At 48.4% G+C, this 27,371-nt stretch overlaps 1 protein-coding gene across 2 annotated transcripts in view; it reads left to right on the forward strand.

The window, feature by feature from the left end:
- RAPGEF1 (Rap guanine nucleotide exchange factor 1) overlaps nt 1-27,371 on the forward strand; it is a 152,120-nt gene that overhangs the window by 11,638 nt on the left and 113,111 nt on the right. Inside the window, exon 1 of one of the 2 annotated variants that reach the window (XM_007453117.1) lies at nt 25,565-25,628. The exons of the other annotated variant lie outside the window; for it this stretch is intronic. Coding sequence (XP_007453179.1) covers nt 25,565-25,628 — 64 coding nt within the window. Of the gene's footprint in view, nt 1-25,564; nt 25,629-27,371 lie in introns of those variants that run through there. 2 annotated transcript variants of the gene reach the window in all.

Raw genomic sequence — 27,371 nt, forward strand, 5'->3', positions numbered from 1 at the left:
TGTGAACTTTGAGACAACGGCTGCGACCGGGGACGGGGCAGGGACCGCGGCCGCGTGCCCGAGTGGCCCGGCGGCGAGCGGTCGTCTTTCAGGCAGTGAACAGAGCAGAGCCATAAAATGTGTCATTTCTGATGAGCCTCGAGTTTATATTTAACAGAAGTATCCACTTCGGAGGCTTCAAAGGAAGTGGACAGGATGTGTCTGGGCGTTTTCAGGGCACGGGGGAGCTCTCCTCTGGTATCAAGCTGAACCCTGGAAGCGGGGCTTGTGGGGAGCCGGTTGGGTTGGGGGTGGGTTAGAAGTCGTGATGCCAACCCCATCCCTTTGTGTGCTCCTTAGAAATCTCGGAGCCTCGCCTTCCGGTTAGCTGTATTTTGCTCGGACGGGCAATAGGGTCTCCAAAGATTCTACTCGGGCCGTGCATCTGAGGCCCAGAGCTTAATTAGCGACACTTTGCAGGGCGCATCCTTGAGTCGCAGGTGAGAGAGGCGGGCGGTCCTGGGCTCCCTAGCGGGGACATCACTGGTTGTCATAACCTGGTACCTTGTCAGCCAAGCTTGGCAGCCAAGCTATGGAAGGTGGGAGCTTAGGGGGATGGATAGGCGGAAGGTTACACTGATTTTGGAAGTTGCTGGTTTCCCAGGTTGAACCAGGACACTTTTCGGAGAGGCGCCTCGGAAGTGGACCGAGCTGGCCGTGTAACTTGCAGGCTGTGGCTTGAGCACAGGAAGGAAATTTTCGTCGCCTTCTTTGAGGGTTTTCTGTGTATCCGGCTCTGTGCTGAGCACCTTAAACGTGTGCTTTATTAAATCTTCGTAGATTCTCTGTGCCAGAGAACGTGGTCCCGGTTTGACAGGGTTGGGGGCTCAATGGCTTCTCGTAGGCCGCCCAGCCAGAGGACAGCGGGCCGGGCCCTGATGCCATGCTCTCTGAGTGGAAGCCTGGGTGCCCTCCTTGGGGGCAGGGCCCTTGGCTTCAGGTGCTGCTTTTTGGGTATTTCTGTCACTGTTCTTCAGGCCCAGGGCCGTGTCCAGTGACCAGGAGTTTCCTCCCAGCACACATGCCGTTCCAGAAATACCTCTGGTTAACACGTGCAGTGTTTCTCAGGATGCGTCGCGTCTCTGAATGGTATTGATGGGAAACTTGGCTGGTTTATTTTCAAAATAGCGTTAACAGGGTTTTGTCTAATTATAAGGATAATTGAAAAATTTGTAAATCATGAAAAGCCAAAAGAGCACAGTGAAAAGCACCTGCCACCCCACGGGCTGCTTTCCACAGCTCAGCCCTCTCAGATGAGCTGTCACGTGCATCCTCTACTCCCTGGAGAAAGGAGGCCTGAGGCCAGTTCTTTTTGGCCCAGGTTATCCCTGGGCACCTCCATCTGCCGGGGGCTGTAGTAGATGCAGAAGCCAGGGGTGCCTGCCTTCGGAGAAGCTTGTCTGTGGGTGGGAGAGCTGGCCCCAGCATCACCCCTGGGCTGCCAGGCCTCGGGAACTGTGGAGCAGCAGGAGGCGGGGCCCGTGGGCACAGGTGAGGGGTGGCCTGTCCGCTGAGGGCATGGGGAAGGCTCTGGAGGAGGGCGAGGGTGCCCCACGTGGAGGTGGGGGAAGAGGCCAAGCAGGGGTTATGGAAATCTCAGGAGGAAGATGCATGTGGTGGGAGGCGGCTGAGCTGAAGGTGCTGAGGTTGGCAAGACCAGAGATGGCACCTCACGTGGAGCTAGCGGGAGGTCTGTCCTTCTAGTGTAAGGTCTTCTGCTGTGATTCACACACAACTGTCAAGGAAGCCTGGGACACTCTGGAATGAGGGGTACGCCTTCTCAGTGGTTTCTGCTGGTCATTGTGGGTGGCTTTCAACTTTGCGTTTTGATGAGATTTCCCATTCGGTTTCTGTTGGAGTTTTCTAAATGGACCTACTGTGAAGTCACCCGCAAAGTGTTTCTTAAAGGAGGGGTCCTTAGGTGAAGTGCCGCCTCCTGTTAGCAGGTGAACAGTCTTTGGGAAATTATAGAGCCTGACACCCAGTCAGTGCTCATTGTTGTTAGGTTTCGCTATTTTCTGTTGACTTGAGCAGAAGAGTTGCTGACATGTGTTCACAATCTCTTCTGTCTGTTAATAGGACCAGTGCTTTCACTTCTCAGGGCTTAAGGGAGCCCAGGTTTTTTGAGTGTAAAAGAAAACTTTGTGCATCCCTTACAGCCCCGAGACTCTTGCCCATCCTTCCCACCTGATACCTCTCGTGAGCCGCAGCCTCTTCAACCTCTGGGGGAGATCTTTTTGAATCTGTCGTGCTGCTTTTCAACCTGTTTACTTACTGAGCAGTGCCTGCCTGGGATGGGGGTGTCATACATACTGCCCTCCTAGGAGGGCCTACCCTTCTGTAGGGACCAGATTGGCTGTCTTCGGCTGTCTGCTCTGGGCCCAGTGGGGGATGAAGACAGTCTGGGTTCCAGAGGGTGGCACAGGATCAGCTTGCTAGCTGGTTGGGCCAGTCCAGTTAGGCTTGGTGGAGAAGGGTTGAATTTGGAAGGCCAGGAAGAATGCTGGAGCGGAGGGGGAGGCTCCTCGCTGTCTTCCAGAGATAATGGGGAGGCAGGGAGTGAGTGGAGCCAGACAGAGTAGGGAGCTCCGGGGGGAGCTTTTGGGCAGGCCTGGCAAGGAGAAGAGGCACTTTCCTGGGAGCGAAGAGGGACTTGCTCTGGAGGGACCCACGCTGGCGGGAGATGTGTGCAGTGCTGAGGCCACTTTGGGGGACCAGTGAACCTGGTTCTGGTGTGTTCGCAGCTATGGTGGGTCTCCGTGTGCTCATGCTTACTCCCAGTAAATGCACTAAGTGGAGGGAATTGAAGCCTTAATGCTTCTGGAGGTGACACACCTCTCTTGCCTGGTGAACAGAGGTGACAGACTGGTGGCTGTGGGCTGGGTTCAGGCAGTAGATGTGTTGTGTGTGATCCATACATGTTCTTGGAGAAAAAAGAAAGAATTGATGGTCAGTATTTAACAATCAGGAAATGACTCACAAATCTCAGGTTTCTGGTTCTTTTGGAAAATGAGCAGCTCTAGTAACCCTGGGTGCTTGTTCCTACGAGGCCACTGTGGCGGGGACCTCCCACTCCTGCTGCCAGCCCCAGCGCTGATTCCTGCTTCCCACTTGGACTGTTGACGTTTGAGTTTACATCCCTCTCCCTGCAGAAACCACTCGTGTTTGTTTGCTTTTTATCTGGACTTTGAAGTCTGCACCATTCCTTCTTGGATTCATTCTTTGATCCCCTTGCTTGGCACTGATCGAGCTCCTGCTGTCCGACGCTGTGCAAGGCTCTGGGAGCCAGCGGTGAACTCGGCGGGCATCATGCCGCCACACAGGCCCTTACCTCTGGCAGTGTGGGGAGCGCTGGGGGGGTTACAGGGGATCCCATCAGACTCACGACGGGAGCTGCCTCTGAGGGGCTGAGAGTTTCAGGCTAGCCGTTAGCTGGGTGCAGCAGGGGGGGTAGGGAAGAAGGTGGCCTCAGTTTCGCCCGTCGTACAGAGAGCCTCAGGCGCTCACTCCTCAGTTCATTTATCAAACAGTTTTTCCAGAACCTCCCAAAGGCCCAGAGTTTCTAGTTGTTTGGGATACAGGAAAGATTTGTGCTTCCTGGGCCATACCGTCCAGCTGGGGCAGACAATAAAAGTAGATGTCATGAAGATATAAATTACGCAGGTTTTTCTATTTGTTTGTTTGGGGGGAGGGTGTTCTTTCCCTGCTGTGTATTTCCAGCAGACCACTGGGAGTCTGTCTAGGGGTTTCATCAATTACCGAACCCTCTGGCCACTCTCTAGGCCCCCTGTGGCCTCAAGCTACTCCGAGGGCCTGCTGAGGTGGCAGCAGGCTCAGCCAGTGCCCTGCCCAAGGACTGAATAAATACGGTGTCTCAGGCTCAGGTGCTGTGTATTTCAAATGTGTGAAGATGCTTTCATTATAAATTAAAATGAAAAATTCACATTGTCTGCTGTCATAGTAACTTTTTGTCATTATGTATTTTCTCAGAACAGATAAAAAGTACAAGTGCAGTCTGTCACGTGAGGCTGCACATTTTTGGCCTAGGAAAGAGTCCTTGTAGATCAGCGGTTACTGTATTTTGATCAATTTTAAACTCCTCTCAAATTTTACACTTCCTTTTTTTCCCCCACAATTATCAATCTTTGCGCTCAAAATGTATCCAATCAATAAATACAGCATTCTTATGGCACCTGCTAGTCATCCATTCCCTCACTCCTGTGGCACTTACTGCGACCCTCCACCCTCCTCGTTGGCAAACGCTGTGCCGCCTTGCGGTGGCCCGGAGCCAGCAGGAGCCTGGCCCTCCTGGGCTCTCGGTCCACGGGTAACATCAAGACGGTCTTGAATATTTGTGCAGTTTCTATAGTTTCCGCCTGGAGTGCATTGACAGATGACGTCATTTCAGTTGATCCCTAAAACAAGTCCTGAGGACTAGAGCAGGGCCAGTTATCCCTGTTTTACCCTGAGGGCAGTTCAGGCCCGGGGAAGGTTGGTGATTTGCCCAGGGTCACACCTCTCTGGTGCGGTGCAAGGCAGCGGGGCGCCCACCTCTGCTCCGACTCTGTCAGCCCTTTTCCAGAGCACTGCTTAGAGCTTCCCATGTTGCTGGAGACACAGTAACTTTATCTTAATTACTGCTCATGTTTCTAAGTTTCTTTTCTGGTGTTACAAAAAAAAAAATCCTGTTAAATTAGGGTAGGCCAAATGCAGTCTTTAGGCTGCGTATGATACTAATATCACCGGCAGTAATGTAAGGAGATTAAAATAGCACAGGTGCAGGCTAAATATGTCTTAAAAAAGCAGCCGCAGCAACCCCAGTGTTTCCTGGTCTCCTGAGCAGCTGTTGGCAGAGGTGGTTTGAATGGGATTCCTTGTAGCCAGCAGACCTGATAGGAGGCCTGTAAGGATGAGTCATGTATGAGTTTGCAGAAAAATCATCTCCCAAAGCAGCCCGGATTGGAGAATGCCTTGAGCACAGGGCCGGCTGGGGCTTACCTCAGTCCAGCTGAATGTGTTCCCGTTGCCATAATAAGATGACGCGCTGGAAGGAGTAGCGGCCTAGCCGGCCGCTCTGCTACCGCACCCACGCGGCCCCGACTGGGCGCCTGGCTGCCGGGACAGGTGTTCCTCTGACTTGTCATCCACCTTGCCCCAGAGGCTGTTTTATGATTTAAAAAGAAAGAAACAAACAAAAACAGTTTATGAATTATTAAGGGATCTGTCATCTTAGTTTGTGGTCATTTGTTTTAGACCATTTACACAATTGTGACCTTGGGAGATTCGTTCCCTTTTCTGGGTCTCATTTTCTCCATCAGTGCCATGAAGCGGGGAGTGGGAGAATCTAAAATTAGTGCTTCCTTGTTTTGTTTTAAAGCATCAGGCCTTTTATAACATATAGGAAAGCTCTTAGCCAACTGTCAATGGGGAGCACTTTGGACACAGCAAGTCCTTACCGCTCAGCTGTGGCCCCTGAGGCCCCTCCTTGGATCCTCCACCAGCACAGTGTGAAGACCCACTTCCTGGATGCACTCAGCCTCCTCTTCCAAATCCGCCTTCCTTTAGGCTTTTCGTGCCTTCTCTTCTTCTAGCAGATAGTGAATTCCGTGCGAAGACCCCAGATAAACCCTTTGGATAGAACGATATTGTTTAGCTCATTCAGAAACCAAAGCCCCAGTTTCCTTTCCTCAAGTTAAAAATCAACAAATACAGTCTTAAATAGACCGTGAGCCCCTCGAGGGAGTGTGCCCGTCTGGTCCACCATGGGGTTGCCATCACTGTACCTACAACGTAGTAGGTGCTCAGAAACTATTTAGTAGTGAATTTAGTTCATGTTGTTAAAGAATGAACGTAGGTTTCTGATTCCAAGTCTCAAAATCAACTTTAAATGGAGCTTCTTCTGGGTTTTGAATTGCCAATTGAGAGGTTTCTTGGTAAGTTAGTAGGACCAATACTCTGATAAGGGTATGCGGTTAGTTGGGATTCTCTGTTAACCACATACATTGATCAGTGTTCTGGTGTGTTCTTCCGAAAATTGATGAGGGGGCTGAGATGAACTTCCCAGAACACTCTGTGGGGAGTGCTCTAGGGAGTGATGAGAGGCAGAGGCTTGTGCAGCCTGGATAGTCTGGAGCTCCCGTTTGTGGTGACTCTGCGTGGTTCTGGGGGTGCGCAGGAGCGAAGTACTCTTCGGCGGCGCTCGTTCGTGAGCAGTTGTGACTTTGCCTTTCATTTACAGACCACAGCACATGCCAGCTCTGCTCTGCCTGCCAGTGCGACCAGCGCCATGATGGGAGGCCCTGTCTGTACTTGTTGCTTTTTTCATTTGGCCTCTGAGCGTTATTTCGGACCAGCTCCCTGCACTGTCAGCTCTCTGTTTATGGGTGGTTGTACAGTACACGCTGTGTTCGAGGGGCTGGAAAGGCAGGCTCTTGGTGTTCTGCTGTATCAAGGGGTTTAAGCAGAGTCTCTCTTGCCACTTCTTCCTCTTTGTGAGTGAAGATGCAGTGGAGAGACTTTACCTAAATGGATTAGAAATCTGGCATCAGATGGTCACAATTCCTGTTTCTCCCCACTTTTTTTTTCCAGGCTGTGGTTTGGAAGATAGAGAATAGTTCTCTGAACCTGTCCTGTCCTGCAGTCTGGACTGCGTCTTCCTAAAATACTCTTACTATGTCGTAACAGCTCAGACCCTCCGTTCCCATTGGTCCCTTAAAGATGCTCTTTCTCCTTTGCTTTTCATTGGCTTGCTGGCTCCACACAGTCATTTTACTGTAAATTAAGTTTCATGATCAGGAAACTCTACCTTGCTTTTACAGTGTAGACGAAATGGAGCTGTCAAACCCAGGATGGTGTGCGGTGCCTCCTGGGCCGGTCACAGAAGGGCAGAGTTCAGGCATTTGGTGTGGACTTGACTGGACGCACTGTGCTGTTAAGGATGGGAGCAGCGCACGGTCCCCCTGAGCAGAAGTACGGTGCTTGTAGCCTTTGGAAGAAGGAGGGCGCGGGCATGGAACAAGAAGGCGGGACGGTGGGAGGCCAGTGGAAGGAGATGGCGCCGCGCAGCCACTTAGTTGGCCCAAAACAAGCAAACAGAAAAACAAACTTTAAAACCTCTGGCTTGCAAACAATGGTTGTATTTATTTGCTGAGTCTGGATGATCACGTGTGCCCTCTCTCCTTCAAGTGACTGTGAATAAATAGATGGATGGTTATGCATGGGTCATGGATTTAGCTGCTCTCAACCTCTCCTTTCAATGATAAATACAAATAAGAGTAATAGCTAACATCCATTAAGCACTTACCACGTGCTGGTACCAGACTCTGTTCTGTGTATTTTACACACGTGGTCTCCTTCAATGCTCACAACGGTAGAAAGGTACTGTTACGTTCTCCTTCTACAGAGGACAAAACTCTGACACAGAGCTTTTTCTTTTGTGCGTGGGATCCTGAGATCCAAACTAGCTGAGATTTGCCTGTGGTCATACCAAGTTGGGGCCACGACAGGACTAAAGCCCATTTGATTATGTCCCATTTATCCACATTTTCATTGGCTGTGATGACATTGGACATTGTTCTCTTGGCTTTTGTGACTTGGCTCAAAATGAGCGTCCACATTTCCAGGGACTTCTCCATCACTGAGGTGGCTGCTGCACTGAAAGGGCCACCTGATAATGTTGGAGGGGATGCTTGAGATGACATTGGTCCCCTGGCTATCCTGCTCCAGCTCTCAGGGGGCCAGGAAGCCCTGCTTCTTGCTGGGTGACCTTGGGCAAATTGCTTAATCTTTCTGAGCCTCTGGTGCCTCTTGTAACCTGATGCGGGGTGGGGGACAAACCCATTTCCAAGCCCTTTCTAATGCTGATTCTTTGTGAGTCTAGTCTGCAGTATAAAGGGTGGTGTGTGTTAGGGTTGTTTTGTTGGTTTTTACTGACACTAGTGTTGCAGGGCATGTAACTATTCATCATCATGGTAAAACTTACATGATCCTTTGTAGCTTTCAAAACACTATTATAGGCATCAGTCTTTTTGCTCTTGTTTTCGGTTTTGTCTGTTTGTTTTGTTATTAAAAGGTATTAGAGTAACAGCATTTTTCCCAGATGAGAAGGGTGACTGCTTATGATTGTTGAGTACTTCCTGTGTCCTTGGGAGTTTTACCTTTTTATTTTTTAGTTTTTTAAAATTAATTTATTTGGCTGCAGCAGGATCTAGTTCCTGGACCAGGGATTGAACCTGGGCCCCCTGCATTGGGAGTGGGAGTCGTCTTCTTTTTTAAAGATTTATTTTATTATTTACTTAATTTATTTTTGTCTGCATCGGGTCTTAATTGCAGCACGCGGGCCCTTCGTTGCAGCACACAGGCTTCTCTCTAGTTGTGGAGTGCGGGTCTTCTCTTCTCTAGTTATGGTGCACAGGCTCCAGGGCGCGTGGGCTCCGTAGTCTGTGGCACGCGGGCTCTAGTTGAGGCGGGCGAGCTCAGGAGTTGTGTCGTGCGTGGGCTTAGTTGCCCCGCGGCATGTGGGATCTTAGTTCCCTGACCAGGGATCGAACCCGCATCCCCTGCACTGTAAGGCAAATTTTTTACCACTGGAACACCAGGGAAGTCTCTCAGAGCTTTACCTTGTGATACTTGTATGATTTAATTAGGTCTGTTGTTATAAAGAGAGAAATGGCAAGTATGGTGCCATTTGACAGCTGAAGGGAGGCAAGTGGCAAGTTGAGTGAGAGGTAGGACTGGTTGGGGAACTTGGCTTTCCTTCATCCCTTCTCCTCCCTGCCTTCGTGTGTGCTCCCCTGGCCCCCCCGAGAGTCTGGATCTGGGGTGTGCCGCCCTTCTACCGCAGAGCCACGGGGAGACTGGCTGGAAGGCACTGTCCTTGGCTTTGGTTGGAACCCGCTCTGGGATTCCCCTGGGGCTTTCCAGCCTCTGCAGGACTGTTAAGGTGGCTTCACATCTGCCTACAGATTAATGAAGCAGCTCCTGCTTTGTCCATTATAGAGGTGGCTTAAAAAGTGCATTTGCTGAAAATATTGCAAGGGACTCTACTTTGGATGTAAACCAGTGAGAAGGAGCCCTTAGTAGACATAGCTCTGTCCACCCACCTACACACTCACCCATCCATCCGTCCACCCACACACCCATCCATACATGCACCCAACACCTCTTCATCCACGCAGCATTGGCTGAATGCTCACCAAGTGTCCAGCAGCCCTCCAAGGCAATGGGGGTACTGAGAAGTTTTGAGGCATCTGTGCCCTTAGGGAGTTGAGAATCTGGCCACCGCATGTGCTGTGTGCAGGAGACTTTTGATCTAGGGTTTCATACTTTTCTTAACACTCATCCATGTTAGAGGCAGCATGAGCCTGGGCTGGAGGTCAGGAGACCTGCTTCATGGCCCCTGGGTCTGTAGCAGTGGCCTGGATCAGTCCCTCTGAGCCCTCAGTCTCCCCATCTGTGAAATGAGAGGGTGGACTCATGGAGCAGGGATGGGGAGCTTCGACTGAGTCCTAAAGCTGTAGTTTTGGATCCCAGCTCTCCTGTGGAACAGTGGAATCCTGGGCAAGTTGCTTTGCATGTCTGAGCCTCAGTTCCTTATCTGTAAAATGGAAAAAAATTATAACAGTGCCTACCTTATGGTGTTGAGAGAGGATTCAACGAGATGATGTACAATAAAGCATGTTAGCAGAGTCTTGACACAATAAACATTAGCTTTTGTTTCTACCTCATGTCCCCTTCTGCTCTAAAATTACCGTTTCCTTTAAAATGGTCATATGATAAGTGAAGTTCGGACCTCAGCACTCACAGAAGAAGGGGAGGTCTCTGGCGATTGAGGTATTTCCTTGCAGGGTGTCTGTCTGTCTGTCTGTCCGTCTCTCTCTCAAGTTGAATTCCAGGGAATAGGTTTTTAGGACTAAGTAATAAACCTCCAAAGAGATAATTTATGGGAAGAGTTGATGGCATTTCATTTCAGCTACACAGGTGGCCCCAGCCCGTGCAGCAGATGAAGGAAAAGTCCTGATTATATACTTTTGTAAGTCTGTCTGAAAGGAACGGGCCTGTGCTCGTGGGCAGCGGCTTATCTCAGAGCCAGAGCAGGGCTGAGCATGGTCACCAGCAGGTAGGCTTTTGCTCCATCCCTAGAGACACCACCTCAGTTTCTCCTTGTAGGGGTGACTCTCAGGGTCCACTAAACCATCTTTGTTCAACACTGAACGTGAAATTATCACGAGATGTTGCTTTTGTTTTGTGACAGGTAAAACACCACAAGCCATCCAAGGGCCTTGTGTACAGGTAACTTACAAATTGCATTGAATGTGGCACGTGGGGTGGTTTCATACCCTCTAGTCCCCTTCCTTGATTAATTTTCACAGTTAAGATAAATGCAGAAATTCTAGTGTATTGTTCTGAGTCTTCCTTAACCTGTGCTCTCTTGGGCCTTTCTGATAAGTGAAAGTAAACGTGTGTAGTCTGCTTGCAGTTTTGTCAGTTCATCTAGCTCAAAGCACACAGCTATTTGCAGAGAGACCAAAGCCCAGTCAGCCCTTTTCACTCGCTTCAGTCACTTCGTCCTGGACCTCTCATTTAATTACCATAACCACACCAATTTGAGCTTCTGCCTCAGCTTGTCAAGAGTACCTTGCAAATACTAATTCTCTGAGGTCATCAGAAAACCAAAGGTGCAGATCAAAAGCATGCTTTCCTGCATGAGCTATCCTTGTTTTATTCTGTTTATGGGGAGCTGTCTGTTACTTACCCTAAATGTGCAAGATCGTAGAATGAAGTTTTTATATTTGACCAAGATAGGAATTGGACTAGGAACCTGGGCTCCGTTTCAGGCCTGTGTTGCAGGGAGGCCAAAGTACTGGTCCCAGCTTGGTAGTGAAATGCACCTGCTACTGGGGAAGTTGTGTAGACTAAAATCATCTCGGGGAACATATGAAGTCACTGTCACCAGGAATGCTTGGAACTGTGGCATTTTTTGGATGATGGAGAGAGAACCAGCCTGAGTGTCTGGAGCCTTCCCTTCTGGCCTGGCACTGTCGCAGATGTGCTGTGTCCTCTGGGGAAGGCCACAGCCCCTCCCTGGACCTTGAACGGGAACAGTGGTTCTTGAGCTTTTTAAGATCCTGAGTGCTGCTAAGGATCTGATAGAAGCCCTGTGGACCCCATCCCCAGGGAGAAAGATTATGTGTGGATGTGGTTCTACCAACACTAAATTCCTCCTACTGTATGACAGATAATAATTTACACACACCCCAGGTCTTGGAAAGATCGAATGGAATCTTGGGTATCTGAATAATCAGGACTTAGTTTCTCCTAATTCAGTCAGACCTGGGCTCAAGTGACAGTCAATATTTATACATTTCTGAAGTTTTGTAAGGATTCCATGAGATGATGCTTGTAAGCTGCTTAGCATAATGCCTGTGTGGTTAAAAGGAGAACCCTTTCCCCTTCTGCATGAGAATGTCTTAAAATTTTACATGTAGTAAAGTTGACCCTTTTCTGGGTGTACAGGTCTCTGAGTTTTAACTCATGTGTAGATTTGTGTAACCACTACCACAGTCAGGATTGAGAACAATTCCATCACCCCGGGGTGTGGGGGGGGACTTTTTGCTGACCCGTTGTTGTCAAACCCTTCCTCCACCTCCGGCTCTTGGCAACCATTGATCTGTGTTCCATCCCTATAGTTTTGTCTTTTCCAGAATATCATATAGCATGTAATTTTTGGGAATTGGCTTCTTTTACTAAGCATACTGACTTTGAGATTCATGGAGTGATTGTTTTTATGAGTAGTTTATTGCTTTTTATAGCTGAGTAGTATTCCATTGTATGGATATAATCATTGTTTATCTGCATAGAATTTGACTTTGGTTAACTAGCTCTGTTTCCTAGAAATAAAGATGGCATTTGACCAACAAAAAATCAAACAACTCAATTTAAAAACTTGAGTAGACATCTCCAAAGATATGCAAATTGGACAATAAACACATGAAAAGATGCTCAGCATCACTAACCATTAGTGATATGCACATCAAAGCCACAGTGAGATACCACCTCACACCCATTAGGGTGTCTGCTTTCAAAAAATCAGACAATAACAAGTGTTGCCAAGGATGTGTAGAAATCGGAATCCTTGTGCATTGTTGGTGAGAATGTAAAATGGTGCAGCCATTATGGAAAACAGTGGCAGTTCTTCAAAAAATTAAAAATAGAATCACCATATGATTCAGCAGTTCTCCTTCTGAGTATATACCCAAAAGAAATGAAAGAAGGGACTCAAAAAGATACTTGTATATGCAGTTTCATAGCAGCATTAGTCACACAATAGCCAAAAGGTACCCATCATCAGATGATGGATAAACAACAGTGTGGTATGTACACACAATGAAACATTATCCAGCCTTAAAAGGAAGGACACTCTGACACACATTTCAACATGGATGAACCTTGAGGACGTTATGCTAAGTGGAAGAAGTCAGACACAAAAGGACAAATATCGTATATGCTTCCACTTGTGTGAGATACAAAAGAGTAGTCGAATCGTAGAGACAAAGTAAGTGGAATGGTGGTTGCCAGGGGCTGGGAGAAGGGAGAATGGGGAATTATTGTTTAACATTTAATTAATGTTTAAATTCAGTTTTACAGGACAAAAAGAGTCCTGTGACCTCAGCAATCCCCAACCTGTTTGGCACCAGGGACAGGTTTTGTGGAAGCCAGTTTTCCCACCAGGGTGGGGGGCAGGGATGGTTCGGGGGCAGTCACGTGAGTGACGGAGACCGGCGGGTGAAGGTTTGCTCGCCTGCCACTCACCTCCTGCCCTGCTGTGACCGGGTGGTAGCACAACAGCGTGAATGTACTTATTACCGCTGAACTGTGGTAACACTTAAAAATGGTTAAGGTGGTACATTTTATGTATATTTTACCACAGTTTGTTAAAAAAAAATGCTGTGGATACCAATTATTTTTGAGTATTTGTGTAATAGTTATTTAATCTTAAATGTCTTATAATAAGTTATATTAAAACATTTAAAAAGTGATGGCATAAACCAAGTATATTACTAGGGAGCAGTGCTTATGGTAAAAAAATGACCTCTGGTTTAATTAATTACGTCTGGGCTGGGAGGACCTCTAGGTGAACGATAAACACTTGGTGGGACGCAACACCCTGGACTCCCTGAGTGCGGTGGCTCTCGTAACTGGGTGTGCTTCTTTTTTTTGACTGCGTTGGGTCTTCCTTGCTGCGCAGTGGGCGGGTGCTACTCTTCATTGCGGCACGTGGGCTTCTCATTTCGGTGGTGGTGGCTTCTCTTGTTGTGGAGCATGGGCTCTAGGCACGCGGGCTCAGTAGTTGTGGCTTGTGGGCTCTAGGCGTGCGGGCTTCGGTAGTTGTGGCACGCGGGCTTGGTAGTTGTGGCTCGTGGGCTCTAGGCGCATGGGCTTCAGTAGTTGCGGCGCACGGGCTTAGTTGCTCCGTGACATGTGGGATCATCCCGGACCAGGGCTCGAACCTGTGTCCCCTGCATTGGCAGGCAGACACTTAGCCACTGCACCACCAGTGAAGTCCCTGGGCGTGCTTCTTGAGGGAGCCTGTGAGATTATGAGACATGGGCTCCTGTGGGGCGGGAAGCTTTTAAGCCAGGGTGGATCCCCTCCCCACTGGATGTGGCACTTCTCAGCTGTGCTGGGCTCCTCAAGGACCCTGACAGAGGGGACTTGTCCAGTGCTGCCCTCTGGCAACCTTTGGTTCCCGTCCTTTATTCGTCTGAGTAGAACGTTGCCAGGAGTGGAAGAGAAGTCCAGGGACCTCAAAGTCTAGTTGAGCCCCAGAGCCTGGGTGTGCTGTAGCCGGGCACACAGTGAGTGCTCAGCACATGTCAGCTCTTAGTAAAGACCCTCACAAGCCTCTCAGTGGCTTCCGTCTGAGACTGCCTGGGTACCATTGTCGGTACTTACTCTGGGTGGACAGCACAGATGGCATTCACTCTAGCACTGTTCGGCAGGATTCCAGGCTACTGGCCACATTCATGAGAAGATATCACTGACTTGGGGGAGGGGAAGAGAGAGGACGATCTATGGAAGCAAGATCAAGGCTTTTCTCTGACAGTTTTAAGGCCAGGAAACTCTGTTAGATGGAATGGTGCCTCCATTTGGGAGTTGTTGCCTCGAGATTGTCACAATAAGGTCTCTGGTCCCATGAGTATCATTAACACATCTCCGTGAATCTGCGATGATAGGCAGTCGCTGTGTTTTTTGATACTCTGGCACCAACACATGTAAGACATTTTAGTGATATAGTAACACTTCTCAGGAAACAAAGAAAAATAAAATACATTAGCAGGGTTGATTATAAAACAACATATCCTGATTTTAAAAGTTAAACTGTGAAGAAGTATACATTTTAGAATCAAGGAAATACAACATTAAGCATTGCTTCATTCTTTCAGCTGCTTTCTTGAGCAGCTGCTGTCTTTAGTTCGTGAAGGTAGATGCTGGGGACACAGTGATAAATGAGCCAGGCTGCTCTCGTGGAGCTCACTGTGACTGTCCAGGTCTCCCCTGTAGGCGAGGTCTAGCCTTTGATTGAAGAGTCAGACTCTAGAGTTTTGCTTATAAATGTAGCCCTCATCTAGCCTCACAGTTAGGTGTCTGGACACCAGAGGAAAATTACTTTGAGGATCACTGGGCTCATGCAGACATGACAGATGGGGTAATGATCACACATCCCAGCTTACACCTGCTGTCCTGGCATAATTATTAATAGCGCCGTCCCTGTCACTCTCAAAAGTGTCCTGATTTGGATGGGAAAACACTGAGGGAGGAATCATTTACAGCTACTGAGTTCCATACATTTGTGTTGGAGAGGGTCTTGCTTTTGCAGTGAGAGAACTATTTCAGAAATATGGCCTATTCCAAGGCGGGACCAGTCCCATGGAGTCCATGGGAGGGCCAGCTGAACTTGGTTTTCGTGCCCTTCTCCCTGTGGGCACTCTGCCACTTCGTATGTTCCAATCACTCAACTCATGGAAGCATCAAAATCTGGGACAGTTTGGTTTATAAAAACAATAAACGTGTACATAAAACAACCAGAGCATGTTTTCCTTATGAGAAAAATTAGATTAACCAGATCTTAAATTCATATTCTTTGGAATGGATGGAAAGGATCTTAGTGTTTGTGTCAAGAGAATTGGTAAAATATTTAAATAATAATTACATAATTACATAATAATTATATATATAAATGTGTAGTATATAACATATATAATATAATTACATATAATATAATTATATAGAAACATATAATTATGTAACAGTTATACAGGAACAGTAATCTGGGTTAAGTTAGAGATTTTCTTTTCCCTCTTGCTATAGAAAGGAGGGTAGGGATTGAATTTTTGTAAGAAGTTTTATTTTTATTCAAGTGATGTAGTCGATATTTAAAGAAAACAGCCAGAAGGGTAGGAAGCTTTGTGTTCATAACAGATTGGCAGCTTGCAGCCTGTTATATTAGCAGGTACTGATGACAGGATTGTCTGGGTCAGGTGGTCCCTGTCCTGAGGACCTGCTGGGTGTCCCAGAATGCTGCCCGCCTTCTCCAGTAGGTCTCAGACTTTAGCACCTGGAGGCTGCTGTGCTCCAACCCCCGGTTTCTACTTCAGTAGGTCTGGAGTTGGGCTGAGAATTGGCATTTCTAACAAGTTCCCAGATGATGTCGATGCTCCTGGTGGGGTAGGTGTTTGGGGGTGGGGGCACCCTTTGGAATCACTGCTTAAAGTTAAGTATGGAGAGGAACGGAAAAGCTCCTAGGGATTCGACCTGAAAAGTTGCTCTTGGATGGGGAGGAGGGGTATAAAAAACAACTTACACGCATTGATGCCAGGAGCTGTGCTGAATATATTTAATGCCTTCAACAGCACTGCAGGGAGGTGATAGGTGGCTTCATTTTACAGATGAGAAAACTGAGGTTTATATGACTTGCCCAGTTGGCATGTGGAAGAGCTGGGTTGAACCATTGCCCGGTACTGAAACAAACCCTTTTTAAATGGATAAGTGGCAAAGACACCACAGATTGAAGAAGATTCTAGTAATATAAGCACAGGTGAACAGCAAGAGAATGACGATGTTCACAGTTCTTCTACTGCCAGTACCTGCTTTTGTCAGCAGCTTTGTGAGGTAAAAAACAGCAATCTAATTAGCTCTGACAAGAAAATGGCCAGGAGATTGGCAGCTGGGAAGAAAACTCTGGTGAATACCACACTAAATGTATATTTTTTCCTTGGGATATTAGCTAATTCATTGGTTTGATATATTAGTCGTCATGATTAGCAAGACAATTTAAAACTAAGTATCTAGGACTCAAGAACCGAACTCTAAAATTTAAATTATGTTTAAAGTCAGTACTTTAAAAACATTGTGGTAAGGCTTCCGTGGTGGCGCAGTGGTTGAGAGTCCCCCTGCCGATGCAGGGGACACGGGTTCGTGCCCTGGTCCGGGAGGATCCCGCATGCTGCGGAGCGGCTGGGCCCGTGAACCATGGCCGCTGAGCCTGCGGGTCTGGAGCCTGTGCTCCGCAACGGGAGAGGCCACAACAGTGAGAGGCCCGCGTACCGCATAAAAACAAAAACAAAACAAAACAAAAACAAAAATATTGTGGTAAATGTTTACAAGCTTCTTCTGAATTGTCTTAATGTGTAAGTGTTCTGGTAGCACGTAGACACGTCCATCTCAGCCCTCCTTTTCTGTATCCTCTGCTCTTCCAGACTCTCAATTTTGGAATATCCTAGGGCTGAGTCCTCCAGTCTCTTCCTACGCAATCTAGTCCCATGTCTAAATGCCATCTAAATACTAGTCATTCCCAAGTGTATGCGTCCAGACCCCATCTCTTCCCTGAACTGCAGATTGCCCACTTAACATCGCCACTCAGATGTCTTGTAAGCGTCAGACTTGATGTGCCTAAACCAGGGCTCTTGGTTCACCGCCTTACCTCCTGCCCAACTGGCTCCTCCCTGGGTGCGCATGACGGTAAATAATGCCATTTTTGACCTAGTTGTTCAGGCTCAGAAATCTTGGAGTCCTCCCGGCTCCTCGCTCATAGCCCGTATCTGATCCATCAGCAGATCCTCTTGGGCTTACTTCAAATATATCCGCCTCTGGTCCCTCTTGCCAGCTCCTCTGCTGACTCAGGCTCCAGGCCACCGCTGTCTCTCCCTGTACCACCGTGGTGCCCGCCTAACTGGCATCTTGGTTCCCACTTCACCTCACAGCTGTCTAGTCTTCCTTCCTTCATTCAACAGCCAGAGCGTAAATTAGATCAAATCAGGCCTGATCAGGATTGTCCCGTGGCTTCCCTTTACACTGTGAATAAAATCCAAAGTCCTTACCACGGCCTGCGTGTAGCACCCTGTACTCTGGCTCCTGGCTCGCTCGTACCACTGTCCCTTGCTGCTCTGTCCCAGCCGCTCGGGTTTTTGAGCTTTTCCTTCGAGTGTTCTTGGAAGATACCAAGCACACTCCTGCCTCAGAACCTGCACTTGCTCTTCGCTCTGCCTGTTCATCGCCACCCCCCCCCCGGGCATTGGGGTTAATGGCTGCCGAGAGCCTGTGGTCAGAAGCCACTTGCTGGTTATGTGACCTTGGGAAAGTCCCTCACGCCTCTTCCTCTTAAAAGTCTTCCTCATGGAGAAAATGGAGCCAATGGTGGGGTCCTTATGAGTTCACGCACAGGAAGCACTTAGGTCCTGAGTCTCGGGAAACGTGAGCTGCCTTTCGGGGTGCGTTTGCTCCCTAACTCCTTTCGGCTCTCTGTTCGTGTGTCACGCCAAGCGGCCTCCTCTAGCCACGGGGGTCCAAAGTAGTACTCCCATCACATTACCCCCTCACTGTCCCCTAACCCTGCCTTTGCTTTTTTTTTTTTTTTTTTTTTAATATAGTACTTATTTGCTTCTTTTTTATGATCTCTCTCATTAGGAGGTAAGCTCCTTGTCAGCTGCTGTTTCACCAGAGCTCAAAAGGCACACAGGTGAAGCTCACAAATTCTTATTGAATGAGTGGATAAAAGCACACTTTGGGTGTGGGCTCAGCTTCGTAGTGAAGGTTGTGCATCTTTAAAAGCCTGGAGAGCGTTAACCAGAGGGCACTGCTGCGAGTCCCACACCGGCCCCGCCCCACGTAGAGGCCTCTTAGTCAAGGTGGAGGACCGCCTCTGCAAGTAGGGTGCTGTAAAGGGCAGGAGACCACAGACCCTGGGGGCTTAGTGGGCTAGCGGAAGGTGGTGGGAGCCTTTGCCCAATGAGGGCGTTGCCTCTTCTGACCCTGTCATGTTCCAGGCAAAGCAGAGAATGTGCATCCCCCTTGATGGTTGCCCATTGAGAGTCTGCTGGGTGTTGACTCTTAGGTTTCATCTGCTTTGCTGGGGAGGAAGGAGGTGGGATTCAGTGCAGGCAGGAGCAGGTTCACACAGGGTACTGAGTCTTTAGCCAAAGTAAAGGCCCCTGAGTGGGGATGTGGGAGATGGAGGGGGGAAAGATAGTTCAGGGGCTGGACACCCAAAGGCCTCAAATGGCCGTCTGGGCACTTGACTTCCTCCTTTGGGTATTCCAGGAAGCATCAAGAGCTTAAGAAATGTTCTCCACACATATTTAGACTTTTCCCCGAGTGTTCAAAATAGTATGAAATAAGTGGCAGAGGAGAAAATTACTATTTTTGTTCACTTAAAAAAAATAGTTCCTTTCTCTCAATTCCAGGTGGAATTAATAAAATTGAGGGTGTGGGCTTTCTCCCTTTCATATCCTGCAGGCTAGTTCCTGGCCCAGTCCTGACTTTATGTATGTATGTATGGCTGCGTTGGGTCTTCGTCGCTGCACGCGGGCTTTCTCTAGTTGCGGCGAGCGGGGGCTACTCTTCCTTGCGGTGTGCGGGCTTCTCATTGCGGTGGCTTCTCTTGTTGCAGAGCACAGGCTCTAGGCGCGTGGGCTTCAGTAGTTGCGGCACGTGAGCTTCAATAGTTGCGGCACGTGAGCTTCAATAGTTGCGGCACGTGAGCTTCAATAGTTGCGGCTCGCGGGCTCCAGAGAGCAGGCTTAGTAGTTGTGGTGCACGGGCTTAGTTGCTCTGTGGCATGTGGAATCCTCGCGGACCAGGGCTCGAACCTGTGTCCCCTGCATCGGCAGGTAGATTCGTAACCACCGCGCCACCAGGGAAGTCCCCAGTCCTGACTTTAGAAAGAACAACAAATAAGCAGCTTCTTCTTTAAAAGTCTGGATGCTGATTTAGCAGCGAGGACTCTGCCTTAATTGCCCTTCCTTTAGTGAACGAGCATCATCTGCCAGGGTCCCTGAAAAACCCAGAAGCTTTCTCATGGGGGTGCCTTGGAATTGGAGGTTCTGCCCCCTGTATTTTGCAGGTTAGGTCACACCCCAAGAAAGATGGACTGGCAGACTTTACAGTTCATTCTGTAGAGTGTCAGTTCTGGGCCTGCCTGGACAGAAACAAAGTAGCCTTGTGTGGGATACAGTATCAATATTCAGTGAGGATTAGTACTTTGTTGTTGTTGTTGACACACCCCTGCCAGAAGTAAGGCAGCCGGCGGCGAGCTGTGGAAAAACACCAGACTGGGATCCAGTGATTAGGGTTCTCTGGCTGTCTGTGAAACCGTGGGGAAATGTCTTTCCCTCAGAATGAGGAACCTCAGTTTCCTTGTTTTGGAACGAGAGGGTTGGACTAGCTCTGTGGATCTTAACCTTTTGGAACTCTTGGAGACTTTAATGAAAGCCATGGACTTCTCTTCCCAGAAAAATGAACACACGTGATTTGGTCAACACTTTAGGCACCCCCCTGAAGCCCATGAGATGAAACCCTGGACCTCTAAGGCTCTGCTGCCTCTGACCCGCATCCACCTCCCCCATTCTCATACCTCCAGCTGCACAGGGCCTTTGCACATGCTGCTCCTGCCCAGAGCGCTTTTCACCCATTTGCTTGGTCAGCTCCTGCTCATCCTTTGAGGCTCACCCTTCCCTGCCCTCCCAGATTAGATTAGCTTGCCCTGCTAGACATGTTCTTCTCCCGGAACTTCTCAGCACCGGTTACAGTGGCAACTACGTGATTCTTTGCTCATGTTGTCTGATTCTCCCTAAACTCCGCGTCGGCATTTGTTGGATGAATCTGAGGCCACTCAGGCCATGGCGTTCTGAGACTGATCTGTGAGTGTGCAAGTGTGTCGTAAGAGAACCCCGGTCTGTGTTTCCTGTGATGCATTACTCGAGATGTGCCTTCGCCTTCAGTGATTTCCGCAGCGCTGGGCGGGAATGTCACTTCAAAGCAGGGACTAGGGCACCCAGAAGACTGGCTCCCAGACTTTTTGCCTCAGTGCTCTGCTGGCCTGACCTCCAGGCTGGTCATTGCCCTTTGTTTATACTCTGGACTGAGCTGGAACTCCCACTTTGGAACATTCCCACAGTGCTTGGTGCTTCCTTGTATTGTTGTATTTTTCTCTGGAGGGGAAATGACCAACATCAGACTTTCCTCCCAGCACACAAATTCCAGGCGCAGAGCTTCATGTCAGCTACTGGGCACCGGCTCCAGAGCCCAGCTTCCATCTCCTGCCCGCACACCTGGGGGCGGGGTGGGGAGGAGGTGGTGAAGGTGCCCGTTACAGCGATCGCTGGCCTTCCCCTTCTGAGCAGTGAGCAGCGCCTTGCAGGACTCCCTGACGCAGGTTTCTTCTGAATCCAGTTGCATCTTGCACTGAGGACAGGACTCTGTAGAATGTTTCAAACTTCAGTAACCACAGTGTTACCTCCTTGGTTTATGTCGCTTGCATTCCATAATCAAAAAAGTATTCTGATGATACAAGTGTTTGCAAGTGAAATATTATTTTATTTGCGCTAAGGGAATGAGTTATTTATCAGAATATTGCAATGGATCTTACTGGGATATTTAAAAAAAAATCTCTGTGACAGTAAATAATTTTTCTTTAATGTATTGTCTCTAAAGCTGGATGTTCATAGATAATGAAATTAAAAAGAAAAAAAACAGCGATGGTAACTATTCTTTAAGTGTGCCAAGCACCTTTAAAACATCTTATTTAAGGTTTAGACTGCCCTATGAAGTAGGCAGCATATTAGTACATATTTTACAGAGGTGGAAAAATCAGGTCCAGGGAGGTGAGCTTCCTATCTCAGAGTCACCCTGACGGGAAGTGCCCACATACAGATTCACACTGGGCCAGCTCCCCTCCAGAGCCAGCACTTGCCACTCCTCCACTACCTTGTCCCCCTGGCCAGGAGGAAGAGGCAGCAGGTTTCCCGGCCAAGAATTAAAATTCTTGGGCTGGATCTGGCTCTCTCACAAAGTGTGTAGCCTTGACCCCCGCCCTGCCCTGCCCTGCCCCAGGCTCTTAGGAGGAGATGATTTTGTCAGTCTGTGTCCTTAGGCCCTACCCTTCTGTGAGTCCGTGATTTGGGACTTGCAGTAGTAATACCTCAGGAGTAACTTGGTAACACACGGTCTGATTGAAAGCAGTCCATGTACCCACAGCCCCCTCGGAGGATTTGCGCAGGACGTGGAGACACGTGATGCTGGCCATGCAGTGAGCTTCCCACTTCTGCTGGTCTTTCACTTTTGATTTGTCTCCTCTGTTTGAGTCCCATGTTGTCTCCCTAAGGTGTGGACTGGATGGGTCACTTGCCCATCTTGGATGGTGAGCATATTCACCCCTGGGGACAACTCTGGAAGACACTTTTTCTGAGATGAGAATTAGGGAGGAATTCTTAAGAATAGGTGATTCGATTTATCTTCCCCAACCCCCAGCCCCCATCCAGTTCACACAGAATCATTTTGGGAGGCCGTGGTTACCCTAGAAGCAGTTTAACCACGGGGTCCTCACTTCAGAGCTGCTCTCAAGGAAATTTCTAGTTTGTTTGGAAGGTTCGTCAGAAAATTAGCTGTTAGAATGTGGCAGCCCCTAGCTGAGAAATGGCAGCGTCGGCCTCGAGCCCAGGTTTCCCTGGTGACCTGTTGTTCTGTGTGCGCGCAGGCACATGGGGAACTGACCCAAACCCAGTTCCTGACTTCAAAGGCCTTACAGACGAGTGGGGATAAAAAAAATATGGATGAAACTCCAGGTTGGGGACTTTGCCTGAGCTGAGGGACGGGGAAGGTGGATGAAACAGTGCTCTGCCGGGCCCACACCTCTGGCGCTTGCAGGAAGGAGAGTTCATTTATGGATTAGAAACTCCGGTTGGGCTTTCCTGGTGGCGCAGTGGTTAAGAATCCGCCTGCCAATGCAGGGGACATGGGTTCGATCCCTGGTCCGGGAAGATCCCACATGCCGCGGAGCAACTAAGCCCGTGCATCACAACTACTGAGTCTGCACTCTAGAGCCCGCGAGCCACAACTTCTGAGCCCACGTGCCACAACTACTGAGCCTGCGCTCTAGAGCCCACGAGCCACAACTACTGAAGCCTGCGTGCCACAACTACTGAAGCCTGCGCGCCTAGACCCCATGCTCTGCAACAAAAGAAGCCACCGCGATGAGAAGCCCTCGCACCACAACGAAGAGTAGCCCCCGCTTGCCACTAGAGAAAGCCCACGCACAGCGACGAAGACCCAACGCAGCCAAAAATAAAATAAAAATAAAAAATAATTTAAAAAAAAAGAAACTCCGGTTAACACATTGTAGGGTGTGTTTGCGGGGGGGCGGGGAGCCTTCATTTGTTCATCCATTTGTTTATTCCTTCATCTGTCGGCCCATTTGTTCAGTAGTTATTAAGCACCTACTGTGCATGGGTATTCTGCTGGTGCTGGGCGGCGGCGTGTGCAGAGCATTTGACAAGTTAAAACTTTCTTTAGGTGAAAAGAGACATTAAGATGCAGGTTCAAAAGTAGAGCCTTTTTGATCTATTATGCTTTTGTAGATATTTTGAACTAAATGTCTTCTGGAAGGAATGAGGTCAGATATAATACCTGGCATTGCAAACTTGCCTAAGGAAAATTGTTACGGTTTTTGGAAGGAAACTGAAGTCTCTTCAGAGTGTACCGAAAGGGTGGGTTGTTTGTTGATGGAGTTGGGGTGGGTGCTGAACTTGAATTGGATCTTTTACCAGCTCTTAGGTTTCAGCGGCCCCCTCTGGCGCGGTTGGGGTGCGAGCCTTTGCTCTTTTGCGGTTTGTGGTTGCAGTTTGATTGGAAGGTGAGTTCATCGTACAGTGTGAGGGAAGCGGGGCTGGCCGTGGCCTTCACTGAAGCATTTGCTCTCTTTCCTGCCTGTCATTGGAGGAGTGAAACGGACCCATGCTACTTGCTTTAAGAAGTTTGGAATCTCAGGCTGTGATTTTGTAAAAATGATTTTTCTGTATTTGGAGATCAAAATAGAAACCTGAAGATCTTGTAGACATTTGGATTTGGCTTCATTCGTTTTGCACATACGTTGGCGGGATTATTTGTTTCCTTCAGAATGGGCAGTGGCTGGTGCAGCACGCTGGCCATGGCCCTGGGAGTGGTAACAGAGCACACTGAACAGTTGGAGCACTAGTGCATTTAGTGCCTCTCAAACTCCATTTCTTTGGTTCTGTGGGTCTTTTTTGGAATACTGTCTTTAAATTTTACTCTGGCTCCCACCTTGTACCCTCCAACCCCAATAGAACGAAATTCACTGGGATTATGTGCCTTTGGCTAAATTGTCTGAAGCCAGATATCGGCCCTCTGAGCTAATACAGTTTCACAGTCAAAGAGTATAACAGTGTTGGTGATAACGATTTACCAAGGGATTCCTAAGTGTCCCTTTTATTTGATCCTCATTATGTTGCAGGAAGGGGGACCCCTTCCAGGGCCCGAGAGTGAGCTCTTGTCTAACACTCGGAAATGAACTGTCCGAGGAGACACATGTGCTGACAAAGCAAGAGACTTTATTGGGAAGGGGCGCCGGGGCGGAGAGCAGCAGGGTAAGGGAGCCCAGGAAGACTGCTCTGCCACGTGGCTCGCAGTCTCGGGGTTTATGGTGATGGGGTGAGTTTCCGGGTTGTCTCTGACCAGTCATTCTGACTGAGGGTCGTTTCTGGTGGCACGTGCAACTACTCAGCCAAGATGGATTCCAGCGAGGAGGATTCTGGGAGGATGGTAGGACATGTGGACTGGCGTCTCTTCTCTCCTTCTGACCTTTCCCCTATTCTTCTGGTTGGTGGTAGCTTGTTAGTTCCCTGTTCCTTGCCAGGATCTCCTGTGGTAAAATAACTTATGCACATTGTTACTGTCTTTGCCTGGCCAGGGCTGGGCGGTTTCAGTCAGTGTTTTCTCCTAACGGTTACAGCCGGGGAGGTGGGACTACTGGCATTATGCCCAATTAACCGATGAGAAAACTGTGCTCTGTTGGCAGAGGCAGAATTTGAACCCAGGTGGTTGGTCCTGCAGCCAGTCTCACCCACTGCATGTGCTCCAGGGATTCTTTAAGAGCTTTTCAACCCTCAAACTCTGGTATCTAAATCAATGAAATCTTTCCACGTACCTTGCCATTTTCTTTGTTTTTACCCAAAAGCATATGATTTCATGCCCTTCTTTCTTCCAGGAAACCTGTTGTTCAGAATTCAGGTGGTGCCACGTTTTCTCCAGAAAAATTAATTCCAAAATAGAGTGTAAGATTGGAGCTTGAGGTTACAAACTCCTAGCTGCTTGTCCTCTGAGGTCTTTTCTTCTTTGGAAACTAAAGTGCGCTTGCATTTTGATGTTTGTTTGTTTTTCCCTTGGAAACACAGGATTAATGAAGTCAGCTTGTTTTCTCTCTGATGGAACTTGTCACCTGATGCACACTGGTCTGAGGGCCAGAAACCTTAAAAAGAAGGTGTGATGTTAGGGTCTCTGTGAAAATGTTTCTTGGGCTTCCCTGGTGGCGCAGTGCTTGAGAGTCTGCCTGCCGATGCAGGGGACACGGGTTCGTGCCCCGGTCCGGGAGGATCCCACATGCCGCCGAGCGGCTGGGCCCGTGAGCCATGGCTGCTGAGCCTGCGCGTCCGGAGCCTGTGCTCCACAGCGGGAGAGGCCACAACAGTGAGAGGCCCGCGTACTGCAAAAAAAAAAAAAAAAAAAAAAAAAAGTTTCTTGTGGCACACCCCCAAATTGGTCTATTTTTCACTTTCAGCTTTTTGATCATCTCATTTCCCACTCCTCCCCCGAAGAAAAGCAGTGTCCAAAGTGTTTGGAAATTAATCTGAGGCTGCTGTGCCAATGAGTAACAGATTGTCAAAGGAGGGCAGAGGAAGAGCTTCCTAGTATAGACGGTACTGAGACCCACCGCCAGGGCGATAACAAGCCTTTTATTCTGATTTCCTTCCTGGGAGTGAAGGGAGTTTGAAAGGCAGAGGCAAGGACCTTCCAGAGTAGAGTTCAGGTTTTTCTTGTGAGGGTTTACCAGGGCTCACCGCTGGGTGATTGGGATGTCTGAGAGATGAATCCCCTTCCAGCTAGTGACTTGGTCGGTATTCGCTGTTCAACGAAGACACCTGGGCTTGGAAGGGCCCTGTGATCCTCTGGCTTTAGAATGGGCAATGCTATTGAAAAACAGAAGCCCCTGAAACGAAGCCATCTGTGCCCCTGGAAACAAGGTAAGAAGGCCCTGTGCTTCATCTCCAGGAAGAAGGAAGGAGGCAGCCTTCTGTTGGGAAACTTTGATTTAAAACCAGACCTGATACTGCTTGGGGAAATAACTTTCATCAGAAAATGCTTGCAGTTCAGCATATTTTAAAGAAAATTAACCGGCAGTTCTCCTAAGGAATAAAGCGATTTGCATCTCAATGTGACGGCCTGGCTTGGCTGAGAACTTAGTTCAGTTTGAGATTTTTATTTAGTACAGCACACATCCGTTGGTTGAAAGTTTTCAGCTTTAAAAAATATCCCAAGGGGCTTCCCTGGTGGTGCAGTGGTTGAGAGTCCGCCTGCCGATGCAGGGGACACGGGTTCGTGTCCCGGTCCGGGAGGATCCCACATGCCGCGGAGCGGCTGGACCCGTGAGCCATGGCCGCTGAGACTGCGCGTCCGGAGCCTGTGCTCCGCAGCGGGAGAGGCCACAACAGTGAGAGGCCCACGTACCACAAAAAAAAAAAAGATATCCCAAGTAAAAATTTTGATATCCAGGAGTTTGAATCTTTTGTGACAGTTTGGTTTAGAGAATGTCATTAATAGCTTTTAAATATATAGCGCCTTTCTTCCAAAGAGTTCAAAGTACCTTCTATTTAAAAAAAAAACAAGTCTTATATTTATCCATCCTAGATGTCCATGACACGGGACAGCAACACCTGTTAAAACCTACTTGGTGTCACTCAGGCTTGTGTTAGCGTCAGCTTTGAGGAGGAGGAAGCCAGAGGGGCCACACGGCAGTGTGCTGTGGTGTGCCTGGAACTGGAGGACCGTTTAGCAGCCCCAGGGCCTTTGGGTCTTCCAGTGCACTCGGCTGCCCTTTTCACTGTTATTAACCTAGCAGACCAGCAGTTCGCAGACCCGGCAGGCACCAGAATACCGAAGATGGTGCCCACAGGACTTCATCAGGTGTTGGCTCTTTTATCTCCACTTGCCAAAAAGGGTGGAGATAGCACCTGACCTGTAGCAAGACAATTTGAGCGCAAGCGTATGTATGGGTGTGTGTTTATGAACAGAAAAAATAAACTGGAAGAAAATGCATGGGAATGTTAATAATAGTTGTCTTTTGTGGTCAGATTATATATAATTTTTTTTCTTCTTCATAGGGAAAAGTAGGTCGGATGCTAATTTACTGTTCGGTTCCAGCCCCTCTGACTTTCCATCAGTCATTCATTCTTTGTCCAACAGGTTACTTTGAAAAAGGTATTCCTTTCTGGTCCTTGATCAAATCCTGGTGTGAACAAAACAGTAATAAAAGACATTTGGGGGACAGTTCAGGAAATTTGAGTATGAACTGCGTGGTAGATGATATTTGGGAACTGTTGCTTACGTTATTACGTGTGGTGATGGTAATGAGTCATGTAGGAGAATGTCCTTTTTGGGGTTGTCCTGCTGAGGTATTCAGGGCTAACGGGTTATGCTGGCTATAATTTTACTCTAAAATGGTTCAGGTGACTGAATGAACACATACATACAGATAAGAAAAACAGGATCATTTTAACAACTGTTAGAATCCAGGTTATGCATATATGAGGTTTGTTATATTTTCTTTCATGTACTTTACTCATTTGGGGGAGAAAAACATTAAAAAAAATAAAGCAGTTGCTGCTTACATCATAGTACCTTGTCCTTCAGAAGAATGAATCTTAGCAGACATGGGTATTTACCGGTGGGTCAGGATGCAACCCTCTTTCAGTGCCATGTGGCCTGGT

The sequence above is a fragment of the Lipotes vexillifer genome, unplaced genomic scaffold (genome assembly GCF_000442215.2).
Source record: "Lipotes vexillifer unplaced genomic scaffold, Lipotes_vexillifer_v1.1 scaffold149, whole genome shotgun sequence".
NCBI lineage: Eukaryota > Metazoa > Chordata > Mammalia > Artiodactyla > Lipotidae > Lipotes > Lipotes vexillifer.